This window comes from Aspergillus oryzae, chromosome 7, assembly GCF_000184455.2.
Source record: "Aspergillus oryzae RIB40 DNA, chromosome 7".
In the NCBI taxonomy this organism is placed as follows: Eukaryota; Fungi; Ascomycota; class Eurotiomycetes; order Eurotiales; family Aspergillaceae; genus Aspergillus; species Aspergillus oryzae.
In genome coordinates, this window is record NC_036441.1 from 1296956 (window position 1) to 1312489 (window position 15534).

Below are 15534 nucleotides of genomic sequence, written 5' to 3' on the forward strand. Positions count from 1 at the left end.
TGCGGCAGACAGCGATATTTATGTGGGAAGCAGTGACCGAGGTTACAACATACTAGGCAACTCTCTCCAGATGTGAGCAGCCTGGAGAAACGGGTAAGCGAGCAAAAGTGGGCTTTACACCAAATATAATTGAGTTTTACCAGTATATTAACCATACAACCCAATTATCGTCAAAACATATTGTGTTCCTTATACAATTGAAACCTTTTTTAGCCTCATTCAACCCCTGCCCATGATGCCATCGTTGCTTGATCTCCCCTTGGAGCTCTTGATGCAGATCGTACAAGAAACGATCCCAGTTGGTTTTGAAGCCGCTGCTCTCTCTTGTAAAGCCATGTTTGCCGCCAGCGCTCCGTTCCGGGCGCAATACACCACTCGACGGAAACGGTTTCGACACTTTAAATTTTCAACAAAAGTCGAAGAAAATTCAGAAGGAGAGGAGGAACCCAGCTTAGGCGACTATTGGGATGAGATTACCAAAGAAACGGGCATCAAGATTGTGACTACACGGGGGCTATTGGAACAAATTGCGCTGGATCCCCCTGTGGCGCAATACATACAATCCATTGACCTTCGAGGGCATGGAGATGTCGATGACGATGACGAGGTGATAGAGTCCCTGGAAGTCGGGGTACCTAGAACTCTAAGGGACTTGGTGCTTGCGTCGCCCTTTATTGAGGCCGACGGGGGGGATACCAATGATTGGATTGGAGGAATCAAAGAGTCCACAATAGATGCAGACGTCTTTCTCCTAACCTTGCTACCACAAGTGCGAGAGGTAGCTTTACATCCACGCTGGGACGAAGCGGATCCTTCTAACGAACGTCTGTGGTCGGTACTCAGTCTGATCACACACCGGGCCAATCACCAGGAGGAATTTCCCAATGCTCCGTTGTCCAAGCTCTCCGTCCTGCAGCCTACCCGTGACATGGGCTATGAAGAGAGGTCCCGATTGACACCATTTGTACCATTACTAGCGATTAATTCTGTGTCCGAAGTCTACTTGGGTAGCTGCATCTTCAAGGATGATGGGTACACTGGATACGCCTTCGATCCAGTGGTGAAATGCTACAGCACAAACTTGCGGAAATTGTGTATAGAATCCTCTGTCGCTGGCCCAGAGGAGCTATCACAGCTACTATCGCGAATCCCAAACCTGGAGATCTTTGAGTTTTCTCATGAAACCAAGTGGCATGGCTGCGGTTATAACTGGAACGTTGGTGCATTTTTGGATACGGTGCAAAATATCTGTGCAAAGACACTCAAGGAATTGTCGGTCACAACTCTCACAGAGTGGTGTAATAGAGGGGCAACACTGGTGGATATGACTCGTTTTCAAAAGTTGGAAGTCCTTGATTTAGGCGTCGATATGCTGTGCGGCCCCGCGTATGATCCGTCGATGAGAGATTTAGAATGGGATGAAACTGAGTCGGTTGGAAATCCAGCCTGGCCCAGACTGATCGATATGTTGCCAGCGTCTCTTAAAAGGTTCAACTTGTATCTCGAGACCTTCGATGAGGATCATCTGAAATGCATCTCTCATTTAATTGAGGGTCTTTCAGATGCTCGGACCACAAAATTGCCTCATTTAAATAACATGAGCCTTTTTGTACGTATGGATTCTCCGAAAATTCCGGATATGGCACTTGAGGTTTTGAATGATGCGAAGAAAAGCGGGTTCTCAATCCTGAAGTTTGCTACATCTATCCCTCTTCTATAAACCCCTTCTTGATTATTGTATTCGGGACGCCCTCATGAAAACGATGGTGTTTCCCCTACAGACGGAGAAGCTTCAGTCGTATGCACTTTTAGACCTTGCTGTGATCATGTTGAAGACATGGAGACTACCCGTGCTCGCTCCTATACATGGGTTCGCAGATCTATTATCTACGGAAATGCAAATATGAGTTACACCAGTTCTAAGACGAACTAACAACAGATATCAATTCGTAAAATCATTATCATCTAGTAACATTCATCAAGGCTTTTCTCTAGCCATTTTATCTTTCGCTGCTGTTGTTGAGGTTCTCCTGTTCAACCCGGGAGAAATTCTTCCACCACGCTCAAAACTCCCAATGAAAAGATAACACGCCAATTCCTCTTGTATGCTGAAAGACTGACAAAGACGCCTGGAGCTAGCAATTGCGCCGCCAACCCGAAAGTAACAAGATATATCACAAAAAGACAAATCAAACGGCCAACTCCATTACAATCCCAATAGTAGAACATCAGCTTTTGTCTTTCCTGCTTTTTTGGTGAAGTTTAAAAAATGATGTCATAAGTGTACAATCAATCGAATCAAATTGAATCACAGTCAATGTGAGTCGTTGCTGGGCTGTTTGCTATGAGACCTTTTGCGGCTCGTAGCCTCCCAAATCAGACGTTTTCGTTTCTGGTCATCAATCTCAAAGAAAGATGAGTTATCAGGAGTGTGGCTGGGAATATTCTCCGGTCGCATAGCGAGGGCACTCGAGGACTTCATTTTCTTGAGGCTCTTGACCTTTCCAGCGTCGCTGAGTTTCCGCAGCTCTCGTGTTAGCCGCTCTAATGCGGAGCCACCCGTCTTCTGATGAGCTTCCTTCGGGGCGGGTGGCAAGGGTTTGTCCAGCATGTCTTCGGAGCCACTTCTGCTGTGAACAGACGGGGCGTGGAACTTATCTGCCGAGCCAAAGCTAATGCCTGAATCCACCTTCCGACGGGGCTGAGACTCCGCCTCTACAGTCACCTCGAGACTACTCTGATCATTGACCATGGCACAGTCATCGATGATTTCGTTGGTAAGCCGAAGGTACCGATCCAAGGCGTCTCGCACCAGCGGCCATCCCGTCTCCTCTCCCTCAGGTGCGCCCTGCGTGATGACCTTCTGGAGGATATCTTTTCCATTGGGCTTATCGAAGGCTGCAATGTACCGGAAGAATCCATCTCGTTGAGACTTGAGAATCTTAGCAGTCAACTGTGGCGTAGGGTTGACGGTTGCATCCGTAACGGGTGGGAATAGAGTGTTAAGCATGGCAATACAGTTGGCCTTGTTGTGTGGTTCAAGCAGCATCTCATTGATCAGGGTCTGAGGGAAATCATTAGTTACCTATTGAGGAAGAGATAAACATGGGGACATACCCAGCGGCGTAGGCCAATGTAGACCTGGGTATAGAGTGCCTCGGCCGTGCGGTTTTTGGCGCAGTTGGACTCGATCCAGGTCAAGACATTGGGCCATTTCTTTCCAAGCTCCGCCTTCTCCTTAAGATCGTCCGGCTTGACCTGTAAACGGTCCAGTGCCGCTTTCACCTCCTTCCTTCGACGAATCTCCAGATCTCTGAGATAATCAAGACCGGTCAACGCCTGAGGAAAGTCAACGTCACCCAGCTCCGGAGTGAAGCAGCGACGCAGAAAGGAGGTCACAAAGCTGGGAGGCAGAGAGCATGGCTGTGATGGCAATCGGGAGATTTGGTGGGTGAGCAATGCCCTAAAATCGGCGGCACGATCCAAGGGAGCGTCCTGGGACGATACAGAGGACTTCGGAGAGTGGGACGGGCGCTCGCAAAAAGCTGTCTCGGGAGCACGGTTGGCGGGTGGCGGCTGTCTCGTTGGGTTGCAGTTTAATGCATACATAGTGCGCAATGGAAGCTCGTAAGAGCCAGGGTAACGAAGACAATGGTCAAAGATCCAGGTCAAGGCGGATCCATCAGGGGCATCCAGGTGTTCTTGTGAATGCGCCATGATGTGTAATAGATGGAGGAAAAAAGCAAGTGAGACGAGTCACAATGGTATGAAGGTGAAAGAAATGTAGGTTGCGATGAGGAACTATGAGGGTAGCTAAGTATAAAAAGGGAAGCCAAGCATCCAAACTGGCGAGAATCGAATGGAAGGGGATAAGCTTAGGGATAGGAAGGTGCTTGTACGACGTGACGGGATGCAGTCAAGTACCGTACACAGACTATCTCAAAGTTGACTGGAGCTGTCCGCGAGAAGGACGACTGACATTACTCGTGTGTAACGTATGTTCTTATCGCACGAATATGCAGAGTTGACAGAGTTAAGACGGTACCGACACTCCTTAACTAGGGGAGCGAGCGCTTTATCCCTTGGGTCTTGATTGTGGTGGTGCGCGTGAGGGGCAACGTTCCTGCGGGAGTCCACCAGTGGAACCCGTTCTGTCGCCTGTGCTGAGTTGAAGTAGACGGAGCTGCCTCTCAAATTCTCTTTGTCCTGTTTGGACGATTTTGCTTTCGCAAGGGCCACAGATCGAAAAGGAGGAAGGAGATTGAAGAGTAAAAAAAAAAAAAAAAAAAAAAAAAAAAAAAAAAAAAAAAAAAAGGTAAAAACAAAGATTGGATAGGTTATCAATAACCTAAATGGAGAGAACGGAAGGATAAGTATGGCTTAGGTTACACGGTAAGCCAATAGTTTAAAGTCCCCGGATAGGGTTGCCGGCCAAGCAAAACCAACGCAATGGAATATGAACTATCAATCGGAACCGAGGCACTGCACGGTATTTTTTTTTTTGTTTGGTTTGGGTTGATGGTTGGTTGGCTGGTTGACACGAAGACAGGAAGAGACACAAGAAGATGGGAGCTAAGACAGAATTAAAAACAGAAATGAATGTGTGTAGGATAGAGAGAGGTGAGAGCGAATGATTGAAGGTCCAAACGAAGGAGCGTTTCGTCCAGAGGAAGGAAAGAAACTGAGAGAAAGAGAGAGGAGAGAAAGTGGGCAAGGAAAGGGTAATAAAAAACCAAAGACACCGGGAGAGGGGAAGCAATCACAAATTTAATAAGATGATAAAATATTATTTGATGTGAAGGAAAAGAGGAGAACCAAGAGAGTGGAGACTGGATCAGGTACAGTCAGTCAATTCTCGGTTCTGGACTCTTAAACGGTTGCGTCTAACAGCGATCCAAAAGTACAAGTTTCCATTGACCCTTTACCTAATCAATGCATAGCGTCCAGTGTCCATCCACTTGCACTCCGGAGGATCGATCGACTGCCAGTTCCAGTTCCACGGATACTGCCCGTGTCTTTGGTAAAATAGTACCAATCACCGACTCGAGAACTACGTTTTGTTTTCCTTTTTGTTTCTTATTTTATGTCACCTCGAGTCCACTTCGACTAAAACATAACAACAATACTCTTATTGCCCTATGCTCAATTGCCCTGAACTTGAAAGAAGATAAAAATAAATCACACGTGTTCTTAGAGTAATCGGAGGCAAACAAGAAGAGAAGAAAAAAAAAAAAAGAAAAATTCAGCCATCCCACCCTTTCCTAAAATCGCCACAGACATAGACACAGACACAGACACGCATACTGAGCACCACTAACGCAGTTGATCTGTCGGAAGCTGGGATGTCCGTCAGACTCCGTTTCGAAAAGTTTCGAGGACTCCGCGTAACAGCTTCCGGCCCCAGTCGGCTGGGTATTGACCGTTCGGAATGCGGACCCGTTTTTAGTGAAAAAACTAAAATTAAGTATGGCAAGAACTGAAGGGAGGGAGACCAACGCCCGATAATTGGGGCGGGAGAGAAACTAGGAGTCCATAGTGCAGGAATTTGAGTTCATGCGCGTTGGTGTGGCTGAGGATGGGGGTGGATGGATATGTATGTACAGTCAACCCAAACAATGAAATCTCTGCCGTCATTTGTTCCCGAGGACCGACTAAAATGATCGATCATACAGGAGGTTTTTTTTTTTGCTTCTCTGTCGGGCATTCGACCGGACTATTTGATGATTCAATCATCGTGCTTGGTGTGGATGATGCCAATCGGCGTGTAAGGGGCGGATGAGATCATTCAATGAATTGAGATACTTGCCTTGTCCTTACTCTTTCCTCCTCCTCGTTTACCTGTCTTCTTTTCTCTTTCTCTCTGTCTGTCTTGCCTGACAACCTCGGTGGGTCGGTCGGGACGCGCAATCTGACTGACATCCCGCGGGCCACTAACGATCTTCTCCATGCGAAATATGAAACATTCTTGACAAAGTCGATTCGGTATGCTCGCTCCCCATGAGATACGACATCGAGAGGGCACACACAGTATCCTCTGCTAACTACTCAGGCCATGGTGACTAATGGGGAGCAGTACAGATGACCAAAACTCGACGTGTATCAAATGCTTCGTAGTAAGGTTACCTTCAATGTTCGACTTCAGTGACGCTATTCTATGTGAAACAATCTAAAACCCGGACCCAGGGTCTTTGCTCTTCCCACGTTTTTTTTAGTCCGGGCCACCTTCTAATTGGGGGCTGTTAGCTTGATTGGAAAATGGGGGATCCTCTTGCAATCATTTCATTCGCAGCCCGACCGGGGGGGGTCGCCGACATCGTCCATGCTCAGGAGTTCTCTGAGACGTACGCAGTACTCAACATGATTTCAATGCACGGTGAACGGGCGGGAGCGAAATCCTTGGTACATACATAAATACAGTACTCCGTCCCATGGATTGCTTACCCTGCCGAAGAGAATATCCGTGACATGACAGGGTAAAACAGCCAACTAGTCTCACACGTGACCTAGCCGCGTCCAATGGTCGTAGCAACTTCCCTCGCGTAGGTCAAACATGCATCCCGATTAGGTGAGATGGTACCCACCACGCTCACGTGTTTGGCTCAGTGTCACCGTCCAGAAGAACGGTAGCATCCATTCAAAAGCAACTATAGAATAACTAAAGGAGTAGTACCCTGATAGTCTCATAAATCCGCAATTATGATCCAAGACATCCTGGAAGCCTGAACCTGTACACCCCGACCGCACCCAATCAATCGGACGTTCCTGACAGCTATCATCTCATCTCATCACATTGACAATCAATCAATGGGTACAGCAAAAAGCAAGCAACTTGTATGTTATGCGCGCTGGACAAGGGGTCGCTCACTTTTAAGCACCGCTGCTGCAGACAATAGAGACTCGGTTCGCGAGTCGTTCTCAAGATCATATCGGTCCCTGCTCCAACCCCCACCTAGTCAATGTGCTTGTGTCAGGCCAAGCACAGGCAGACAAAATCTAGACTGCGCTACTGCATCGGGAGCACACCGAGGAGCGATCAGTTGAAGACCGTCGTACGGTCATAGTTGACTTGTACCATGACCTATGTGGGCTAGATGAATTTGTTACCCTTCAGGATGGGGAGCGTTAAGCTAACGTGCCAATCGTCCATGATGCCCAAGTGGATTCTAAAGCAGTTGAAAATCCTCGTGAACCTTACCGAAAGAGTCGTGGGAGACACAAAGCGCTATACCAATCAAGGCAAAGATCAATACGCTAAAGTCGCCCTTTTTTTCTCGCTGGGTATTCTATCGTAATTAACCAGGCTCGATAGGGGGAAACCGAGGATGATCGCCAGGCGCAGACCCGTCTTGCCGGTCTAGTTCTTTTGATCATCGTGAGCCGCAGGAAGCTGCCCAGCCGAGTTCAGGCAAAGAGTAAAAGCAAACGTGAACGAGAAAAAGTCAAGAAAAGGCAATCGATGGCCCGGGAAATGATGTCAGTGGCATTGGATAAAACATACATTATGATCGACCACAAAGCTTACAGCGAAACAACAGTGGGGGTAATGATATTTTCATCACGCTCTTTTTCCAGGAGAACCCTCTCAAGCAGATGTGCGGCACACCGGCAAGGGATATCCCAAACCTTTCCGATGTCCTCTAACTATCCCTTTCTCTTTAACTCAACACAACCCTAGGCTCTGCCGTTCTATAGGATGTGGCTGTGTGGATCAACTCGGACTTGGTGAGCGCTTCCGAACAGTTATTCAAACCCGCCCGATATCCCCTTTCACGGCTCTGCCAACGTATCGGCTTACGACTTCGTTTACGGGTAATTCGGTCACCGAGCTAGCACCCGTAGCGACCGAGTAGACTGGGCATAGTCAAAGTAATACTAGTTATGACCACTGCGGTGGGAATAAACTTTGCCGAGTTCACCGGCCCAAGCATTATTTCAGTTCCTTCGCCTCATCGTACTCGTTTCCGCAGGAGCAAAGGAGGATTTGCTCCATGTAGTCCACGCCCATGTGAATGTCTTCCCAAGGAGCTGAAGTGCGGGTCAAGATGCAGCTGACGCTCTGGTAGTTATCACAATTCTTTTTGTGGCTCGTCCAGTCCTATGGGAAGAACAAAATAAGGCCAGAGGCTCAATACATCCGGTACTATAAGGGTACCAGGGTTCGCGCAGGTCAAGGCAGAACACTTACCTCGGTACTTGGCGTGTTCAAGCCTGGTACATTAGTGGGTTAGTATTATAGCTTGACAGCCGTTGGAAACTTGTTTATTTAGATCGCCGGCTCGACATTGGACGGCTCGACGATCATCAGGCCCGCCTTTCTTTATGCCCAAGGAGCTAAACCTTTCCAATAAACGAGGAATCGCGAAAGATTCCAATCGTCCAAAGAACAACACGGAAAATTGGTGAGATCCCTCGTTGACCGCTTCACCTGTGTTCCCCAGGGTTGATCCTTGTATGACAGGCCAACCTTAAACCTACTATTGCTTACTGTGTACTTCCACATCTAGATCGCGGCCAAAGGTACCATCAACTATAGTACGCGGCGATAATACCCGTTCTAGAACGATGATTTGCTTGGTCCACTGCGCCAAAGTCTCTACTAGCGCGCAAACTTTGGCCACCGGTTTGGTGGATATTCTTTTCGAGACATACCCTGTCCCAAGCTACTTTTCAAAGGAATCGATCCAACTTACCAAATCAGGTATACGTTGTTCTTGTTAGACAAAGTATGGAAGGGAAGGTGAGATCTCGAATCAAAGGTTAGGCGCTTTAGGTCCTTGTACGGCGGAACAAACTAGCAGCTTTTTTTGTTGTTTTGAACGCAATATATCTCATGGGTGAAGGCTAGGCCAGCCGCCACCTGATATCTTCGAAATTTGTTATGCTAATAAGTGCTGGAATAGTAGAGGTATGAGCCGTTAATAACCTAGTGGCTTGAGCTATTCTTCACTACTGATTCGTACAAGACTAGTGATTGTTCGCTCCTGCCAGTGAAAGACTTATGGTCTTCTAGCTCTTTTATTTACAGAGTTTTATCGAGTCTGAAGCAAACATGGCACACCTATCAGCGATGAACTAGCCTACTCTAGGAATGATAAACCATGTTACTTGCGAGTAAGAGGCATCTTCATTTTCCCCTTTACCCAAGTGAACAAACAAACAATGCAAGACCATGGCCCAAATTACAGATGGCCGACTACTCAATCATGTAAAGAGAATCTAAGTATAGATTTCATTCGCCACTTAATGCTGTGTGCGCGAAAGAGTACAGATTGATCGATCCTTTGAACCTCAAACTAAATATGCTTTCAAAGCTCTTGGATGCAAGTAAAAAATCAGCGGATATTGAACAGCACTAAAACTATCTACGATAGGGGTCTTTCGAACAATTTATATCATCTCCCGCGGTGGCTGAAGTTTGAACTTGGGTGTATTACCCCCAGAAATGTGTCATGGGGCACCAATCTCATAATATCTCTGTTCAAAAAGAGTCTTGGACTGTTATCCCTAGCTCATTGCTAGCTTCACCCTATGCTATGGACAGCTCCACGAATTCAGGTAGGATTGTATCTAAGGTGACTCTGACTAGCACAGCTGGCGACTAAGTTTCGCATTCCCTCGAATCTCGACCTTCGAGGTGGGGAATGGAGCCCTTCGCTGAACTAGGGGATCACATTTGCAGAAAATTCTGGCAGAGAGGCCGTGTTTTTAATGTGGAATTCATCATCCCACCCACGGAGCTTGACGCCCCGGAACGCAACTTGGTCGAAATACCAGTGTCGACCGGAGCACATTTTTCATATGACCAAATTTAATGAAGAGGAGGTTTCCACGCAGAAAGTGGCTAATTGACTAGGGAGACTCAGATCGTGCTTGAGTTCCACGGTTTCTTTTTTGGTGACTGGCTTTCGGGGTCTCGACGACTTTGAAGGAATGATAGGAACTGCTGATGGGACTAAAATCATTGCTTTCTGCCCCATATCAGTATTTATTTCCACACTTTCATTTATCGGCCAGTATTGACCACAGACCAGGCTGCATCAGGCGGTCCAGCAAGCTGTATAAGAACCGAGTAATTATACTCTCTACACGAAATATAATCTCTGGATACTTGACATGTTGAGAGGAAGAAATCTTGTTAGTGCTAATACTCTCGCAAGTGGGACGAAAGGAACGCCCTAAAACAAACGACTCATAATTACAGATAAGGAGTATATTCAACGCTTGGAAACATGCTCTTGGGAACTACCACCAGTTGAAGAAACAATGACTGGAGCTGCTGTGGCGCATGGAAAAGGGTTCAAAGAGAATAACTTTGATTGGTGTTATACAATTGATCCTAGACAGTGCGAAAGAAAGCAGCATTCACTTGTGTTGTATGAGTTCTCGCAAATTTACTTAGTAAGGGACTAAAGAGTGAATATAAGATAGCCTTGATAAAACACACCACGCTAAAGTCATGGTAAAAATATAGAAATTTTCCTTTGTACCGCTTTTGACTGCTATGGATCAATTTATTAGGAGCGCAATAAAACGGGCAACTGTGGCTATTTATTACTGGTAGCCTTGTCTTGTCACATGAGGCTGTGCTGGATACGAACTCTCTCAGCCTTGTGTTATCACATTTCATCTGCTCCATGAACTCAGTGTCTCCAAACCCTAGCAACTACCAAGGTTTTCATAGCGAATGGTCACAGCCATGCCTACAGACACAACCAGGTATCGATCTACCTTCCATGTCAAATCACAGCCATTCACTGAAAAATACCTCAGTGAGTCACTCACACAGAATGACTACCTGGTGGGATGGATCTGCGCCTTACCACTTGAGGCGGCTGCTGCAACTGCACTTCTAGATGAGGAGCATCCGCCACTCGATCAAGACCCTGGAGACATGAATGCGTACACACTTGGTCGGATTGGTCGGCATAATATCGTTATCGGATGTCTCCCCTTGGGCACCATTGGGGAAAGCCCTGCCACAGCAGTTGCCAAGGATATGCTTCGGAGCTTTCCTAACATTAAAATCGGTTTCATGGTGGGAATCGGAGGGGGTGCCCCTGGGCCCGCAAGCGAGAACCCCGAAGATGATATTAAACTTGGGGATATTGTCGTGAGCAAACCGGGGCCCGGCCATGGTAGGTCAACACCGACCCAAGCATTGAGACCCGATGCTAAGCGCTGTAGGTGGAGTTATCCAGTATGATTACGGGAAGACCCTCTCCGAAGGCGAGTTTGTGGACATTGGCTATTTGAATCGCCCTCCCAATGTTCTCTTGACGGCACTTACAAAGCTTATATCGCGAAATGAACTCGAAGGCTCGTCGCTACCACGGCAGGTAGCTGACATGGGAAAGAAATACCCAAGAAAATACCAGGAATGGAAATACCAAGGAGTCGAGAATGATCAACTATTCGTGGAAAGCTTTCGACATCCTGACATTGATCGTTCTTGCAAGGATATCCACTGTGCTGAATCCGAAGACCGTCTGGTCTCTCGCAAACCCAGGCGCTCCACAGACCCTGTGGTTCATTGCGGGCTAATTGCTTCCGGGAATCAGGTCATGCGAGATGCTGTGACCCGCGAAAAGCTTCGCAAGAAGCACGGTGTGTTATGTTTCGAGATGGAGGCCGCTGGATTGAGCAATAATTTTCCATGTCTTGTGGTCCGCGGCATTTGTGATTATTCGGATTCTCATAAGAATAAACGCTGGCAACCCTATGCTGCGGCTGTGAGCGCTGCATTTACCAAAGAGCTTCTTCAGTTCATCCCCGTTGTTCAGCTTGAAAGGGCCCACAGGGTGTCGTTCATGACCAAGAAGAGTTAGTCATGCCTAGAAATCAGACCTTGTAACAACAAACTAACGTTCTGTCGTGATACAGTGGAGAAAGAATTTACGAAATTGAATGATAATATCAAACCGCTCTTACAAACCCAGGAGCGGGAAGAACGTCGCAGGGTTTTGAATTGGCTTGCCCCCGGCTATTACGAATCGCAACAGGCCGATGCCCAACGGAATTTGGACCATGATGCTGGTAGATCTTTCATTGAGAATGAAAAATTCAAGGCATGGTCAGAAGGAAGCAAAGACGTTGAAACACTTTTCTGCCCGGGATTGCCTGGAGCTGGGAAAACGACACTAGCCTCAATTGTTATAAGCAAGCTTCGGAAAGCTCAAGAGAAGCAAAATTCAGCTGTTACCTTTCTATACTTCAGCTATAATCTGCAAGCGGAACAGACACCCATCCACATGCTTCGAACCCTACTGCGGCAGCTGATTGATACTCTACCGTCTATCCCAAGTGAAGTTACCGAGTTCTATTGTGCTAACCAGTTTCCTTCTCTACATGAAACCTTTAAGATACTATCAGGTGTTATACAGGATTATGATAACTTGTATATCGTCGTTGATGCCTTAGACGAATGCTTGCCAGAGTATCTGGCTGGATTTCTCGAGGCTGTTAAAAACCTGCAGTATATGGGAGCTCGCTTTATGTTGACTTCACGCTATACAAATATCATCGAACGAGAATTCAGGGATATGAAGAAGTGCTCTTTCTTGGATATCCGTGCGGTCAACAAGGACATGGAAACATACATTACCCGCAATTTTGACTTCTCGGCGTTTTATAAGATACCTGATGAATTACCACAAATCGATCGCTTCAAGCAGGTGGTCATAGGGTCTGCAAGGGGAATGTAAGATTTTCACACCTACATATTTCGTTGAGAACTAAAGGGTCTAGGTTTATCCTCGTTCGACTTTTTGTCAACATTCTCAAGAACAAGTGTACTAAAGGGGAGATACAAGAAGAACTAGAGAATATTGAGCATGGTCGAACCAGAGATCCTATTCATGAAGCGTACAAAAAGACCTCCTTCATGATAGAGAAGTCCGACCACTCCGAATGGGCCTATCGTGTCATATCTTGGGTGTTTTATGCTCGGAGGCCCTTGAGCGTTGATGAACTCTCAGAGGCTTTGGCAGCCCAGACCCAACGAGGCAACAATTGCCTCGACATGAACTACGCTCCGCCAGACATTCAGATCGTTATATCATACTGCTCAGGTCTTATAGTTGCAAACCCTAGCACTGAAAAGATCGAATTTGTTCACTTGACCGCTTATCAGTATTTCGAAGAAAACCATCATGAACACCCTTGGATTGCCAAGTCTCTTAAGGAGATATCTTTGACTTGCCTCAGGTATCTTTCATTCGGGCAATTTTCGTCCAAAGAAGAGCATACCTCGTTTCTAGATTATGCTGTTCATTTCTGGGCGGAACACACCGGTCCAGTCCAAGCGGACTGGGAGGTGCGCCAAACTGCCAAAAGGTTTCTTCAGAACCCTTCTTTAACTAGCTCCGCAGATCAAATGTTCCCCGCGAATGAGCACACTTATATATCCCTCTCTCTGCTTATGGACGGCTCCCAGGAGTCTGGAGCCACAGGCCTTCACCTGGTGGCCAGATTCGGTCTCGTGACACAACTTCGAGATTTACTGAAGGAAATACCAGTTTCAGAAATCAATAGTCGGGATCCCTACGGCCAGACACCTTTGGTCCTGGCTGTAAGGCATGGACACTGGGATATCATCAACATCATTCTCGACGATAGCAATGTAGATCCCAATCTAAGCGATGATGACGGTCGGTCGCCTCTCTCAATCGCATCGCAATTAGGATATTCGAGCGTGGTTGAAAAGCTGCTTTCAACGGGCGAAACTGACCTCAATCTCCCTGCGTTCGATGGATGGTCACCACTCATGTATGCCTCCAGAGGCAATCACACAGAGATCATCAAACTTCTACTAGCTGATAAGAAAATCCACGCCAACTTTACAAGTCCTGATGGTCAAACGGCGCTTAAATTGGCAGTGGAGATGGGATTCACGGACGTAGTGAGGCTGCTACTGGAAAGTGGCAGGGTTGAGACCAACCCATCCGACTCAACTAGCAGGGACACATTCATGACCGCTCTCGAGAACGGAGATAAAGACATTATCTACCTGTTATTGGAATATGGCTATACCAACGCAATAGAGACGTTGACGTTGCCATCATCAGCGGGTTTAGTACCAACAGTAGGTCTTAGACGTCGCTCTAGCAGCCTATTTACATATTACGGAAGTCCAGAGACTAGAAGGATATTCTGGATGGCAGTAGAGAAGGGCTTTGTTGATGTGGTTTTACTACTGCTGCGCACTGGGAAGGCAGATCCCAATCTGACCGATTCCGCCAAGAAGAGCGCCCTAATGCTAGCAGTTGAGAACAAGCACAAGGAAGTCGTGGAAGCCTTACTGTGTGTTGGCTCCGCATGTACCGATGCGATGGCAGAGAACGGGGATACTGCTCTGTTTCTAGCAGTTGTTAAGAGAGATGTGGATATAACCCGGATTCTTCTAGAAATCGGAATGGCTAACCCGGATCTCGTCTACGGTGAGTGGCCTATTTACTTTCTGTATTCCTAAGAAAACTAACTAATCATTTCCATATACAGACGGCCCATTCAAACACCCACTTTCATACGCGGTAGAGAATAATTACCAAGATATCGTCCAAATACTCTTGAGCACCGGAAAGGCAGACCCGATCCCCGGGCTCCAAGCAGCAATCTCCATGAAGCAAATAGCAACGATTCGCAGCTTCCTTGGCATAGCAGGTGTAGACCCTAACACCCAGGACAGGGTCAGCGGTCAAACAGCTCTGATGGCAGCAATTCAAGCGCAAGACTTGCAGTTCGTTCAGACCCTCCTAGAAAACAAGATGGTCGATATCAACGCGCAAAACTGGGCGGGCGGGACGGCCCTAATGCTCGCAGTGTGGTTCAAAGATCTGGACGCTGTCGAACTTCTTGTAGGATATGGCGCCGATCCCAATCCAAGTTTACGAAGTTGGGATGGTGTTACTCTTCGAGATTTGTCTGACCAACACGGGGTCAAGAGGCTACTATCTCCGAAGAAAGTCCGGACTGTCTGATATAAGACTATGGTTGTGATCTTTTACGATGCCTACCATAGCTTTCTGTGCCACACCAGAACATGACGTACCATGGGGCACTTTGTCCCATCGCCAGTAATCAAGTACTTCAATCAACACCGCTACTCAAAGTGGTAGAGCAGTGATGTTATACTTAGCAAAATTCTCCCCAGTTTATATTTGTAGTATTCGATTATTGGTATACCAGACTGGATTATATTAATGAATGTTCAGGTAAGAATCACAAAAAGTGTGGATGATCGATGAGTGGAACCTCGCTGGCTAGACCGACTGCTGCAGATCCGGCTGCACTTCCAATGTCCAAATTCCAATGAAATCAATTTGGGTGGGTTCTCCAACCGCTGCTGAAGAACTAGCGCCGTTAACATCTTCTTTATAGAGTGCCCCAGCTGTATGCCCTACCCTTTGGCTGTGGCCTAGAGAGCCTCCCCAGAATTGTCTCTATCTCCCTTAAGCTCGATTCGTATCTTTGCAACTTGTTATCTTATCTCGCTTGTCTGACTCGTATGTATGGTATTTTGGCTTTAGTGCTCCACGA

General features: G+C 47.0%; 3 protein-coding genes across 3 annotated transcripts; 2 read left to right on the forward strand and 1 right to left on the reverse strand.

The window, feature by feature from the left end:
- Nucleotides 1–928: 928 nt before the first annotated feature.
- On the forward strand, nucleotides 929–1720 carry AO090011000517 (uncharacterized protein; the record flags this gene model as incomplete). Its single annotated transcript, XM_023232987.1, has 1 exon — nucleotides 929–1720. The coding sequence occupies one exon, from the start codon at nucleotides 929–931 to the stop codon at nucleotides 1718–1720; it is 792 nt and encodes a 263-aa protein (XP_023093535.1).
- A 594-nt stretch (nucleotides 1721–2314) lies between these two features.
- On the reverse strand, nucleotides 2315–3717 carry AO090011000518 (uncharacterized protein; the record flags this gene model as incomplete). The annotated part of the gene is made up of 2 exons (XM_001826091.3): nucleotides 2315–3064; nucleotides 3118–3717. 2 exons carry the CDS (start codon nucleotides 3715–3717, stop codon nucleotides 2315–2317), a joined length of 1350 nt encoding a protein of 449 aa, XP_001826143.1.
- A 7904-nt stretch (nucleotides 3718–11621) lies between these two features.
- AO090011000520 (uncharacterized protein) lies at nucleotides 11622–15213 on the forward strand (the record flags this gene model as incomplete). The annotated part of the gene is made up of 3 exons (XM_023232989.1): nucleotides 11622–11820; nucleotides 13368–13740; nucleotides 15210–15213. The coding sequence occupies 3 exons, from the start codon at nucleotides 11622–11624 to the stop codon at nucleotides 15211–15213; spliced, it is 576 nt and encodes a 191-aa protein (XP_023093536.1).
- Nucleotides 15214–15534: the final 321 nt, after the last annotated feature.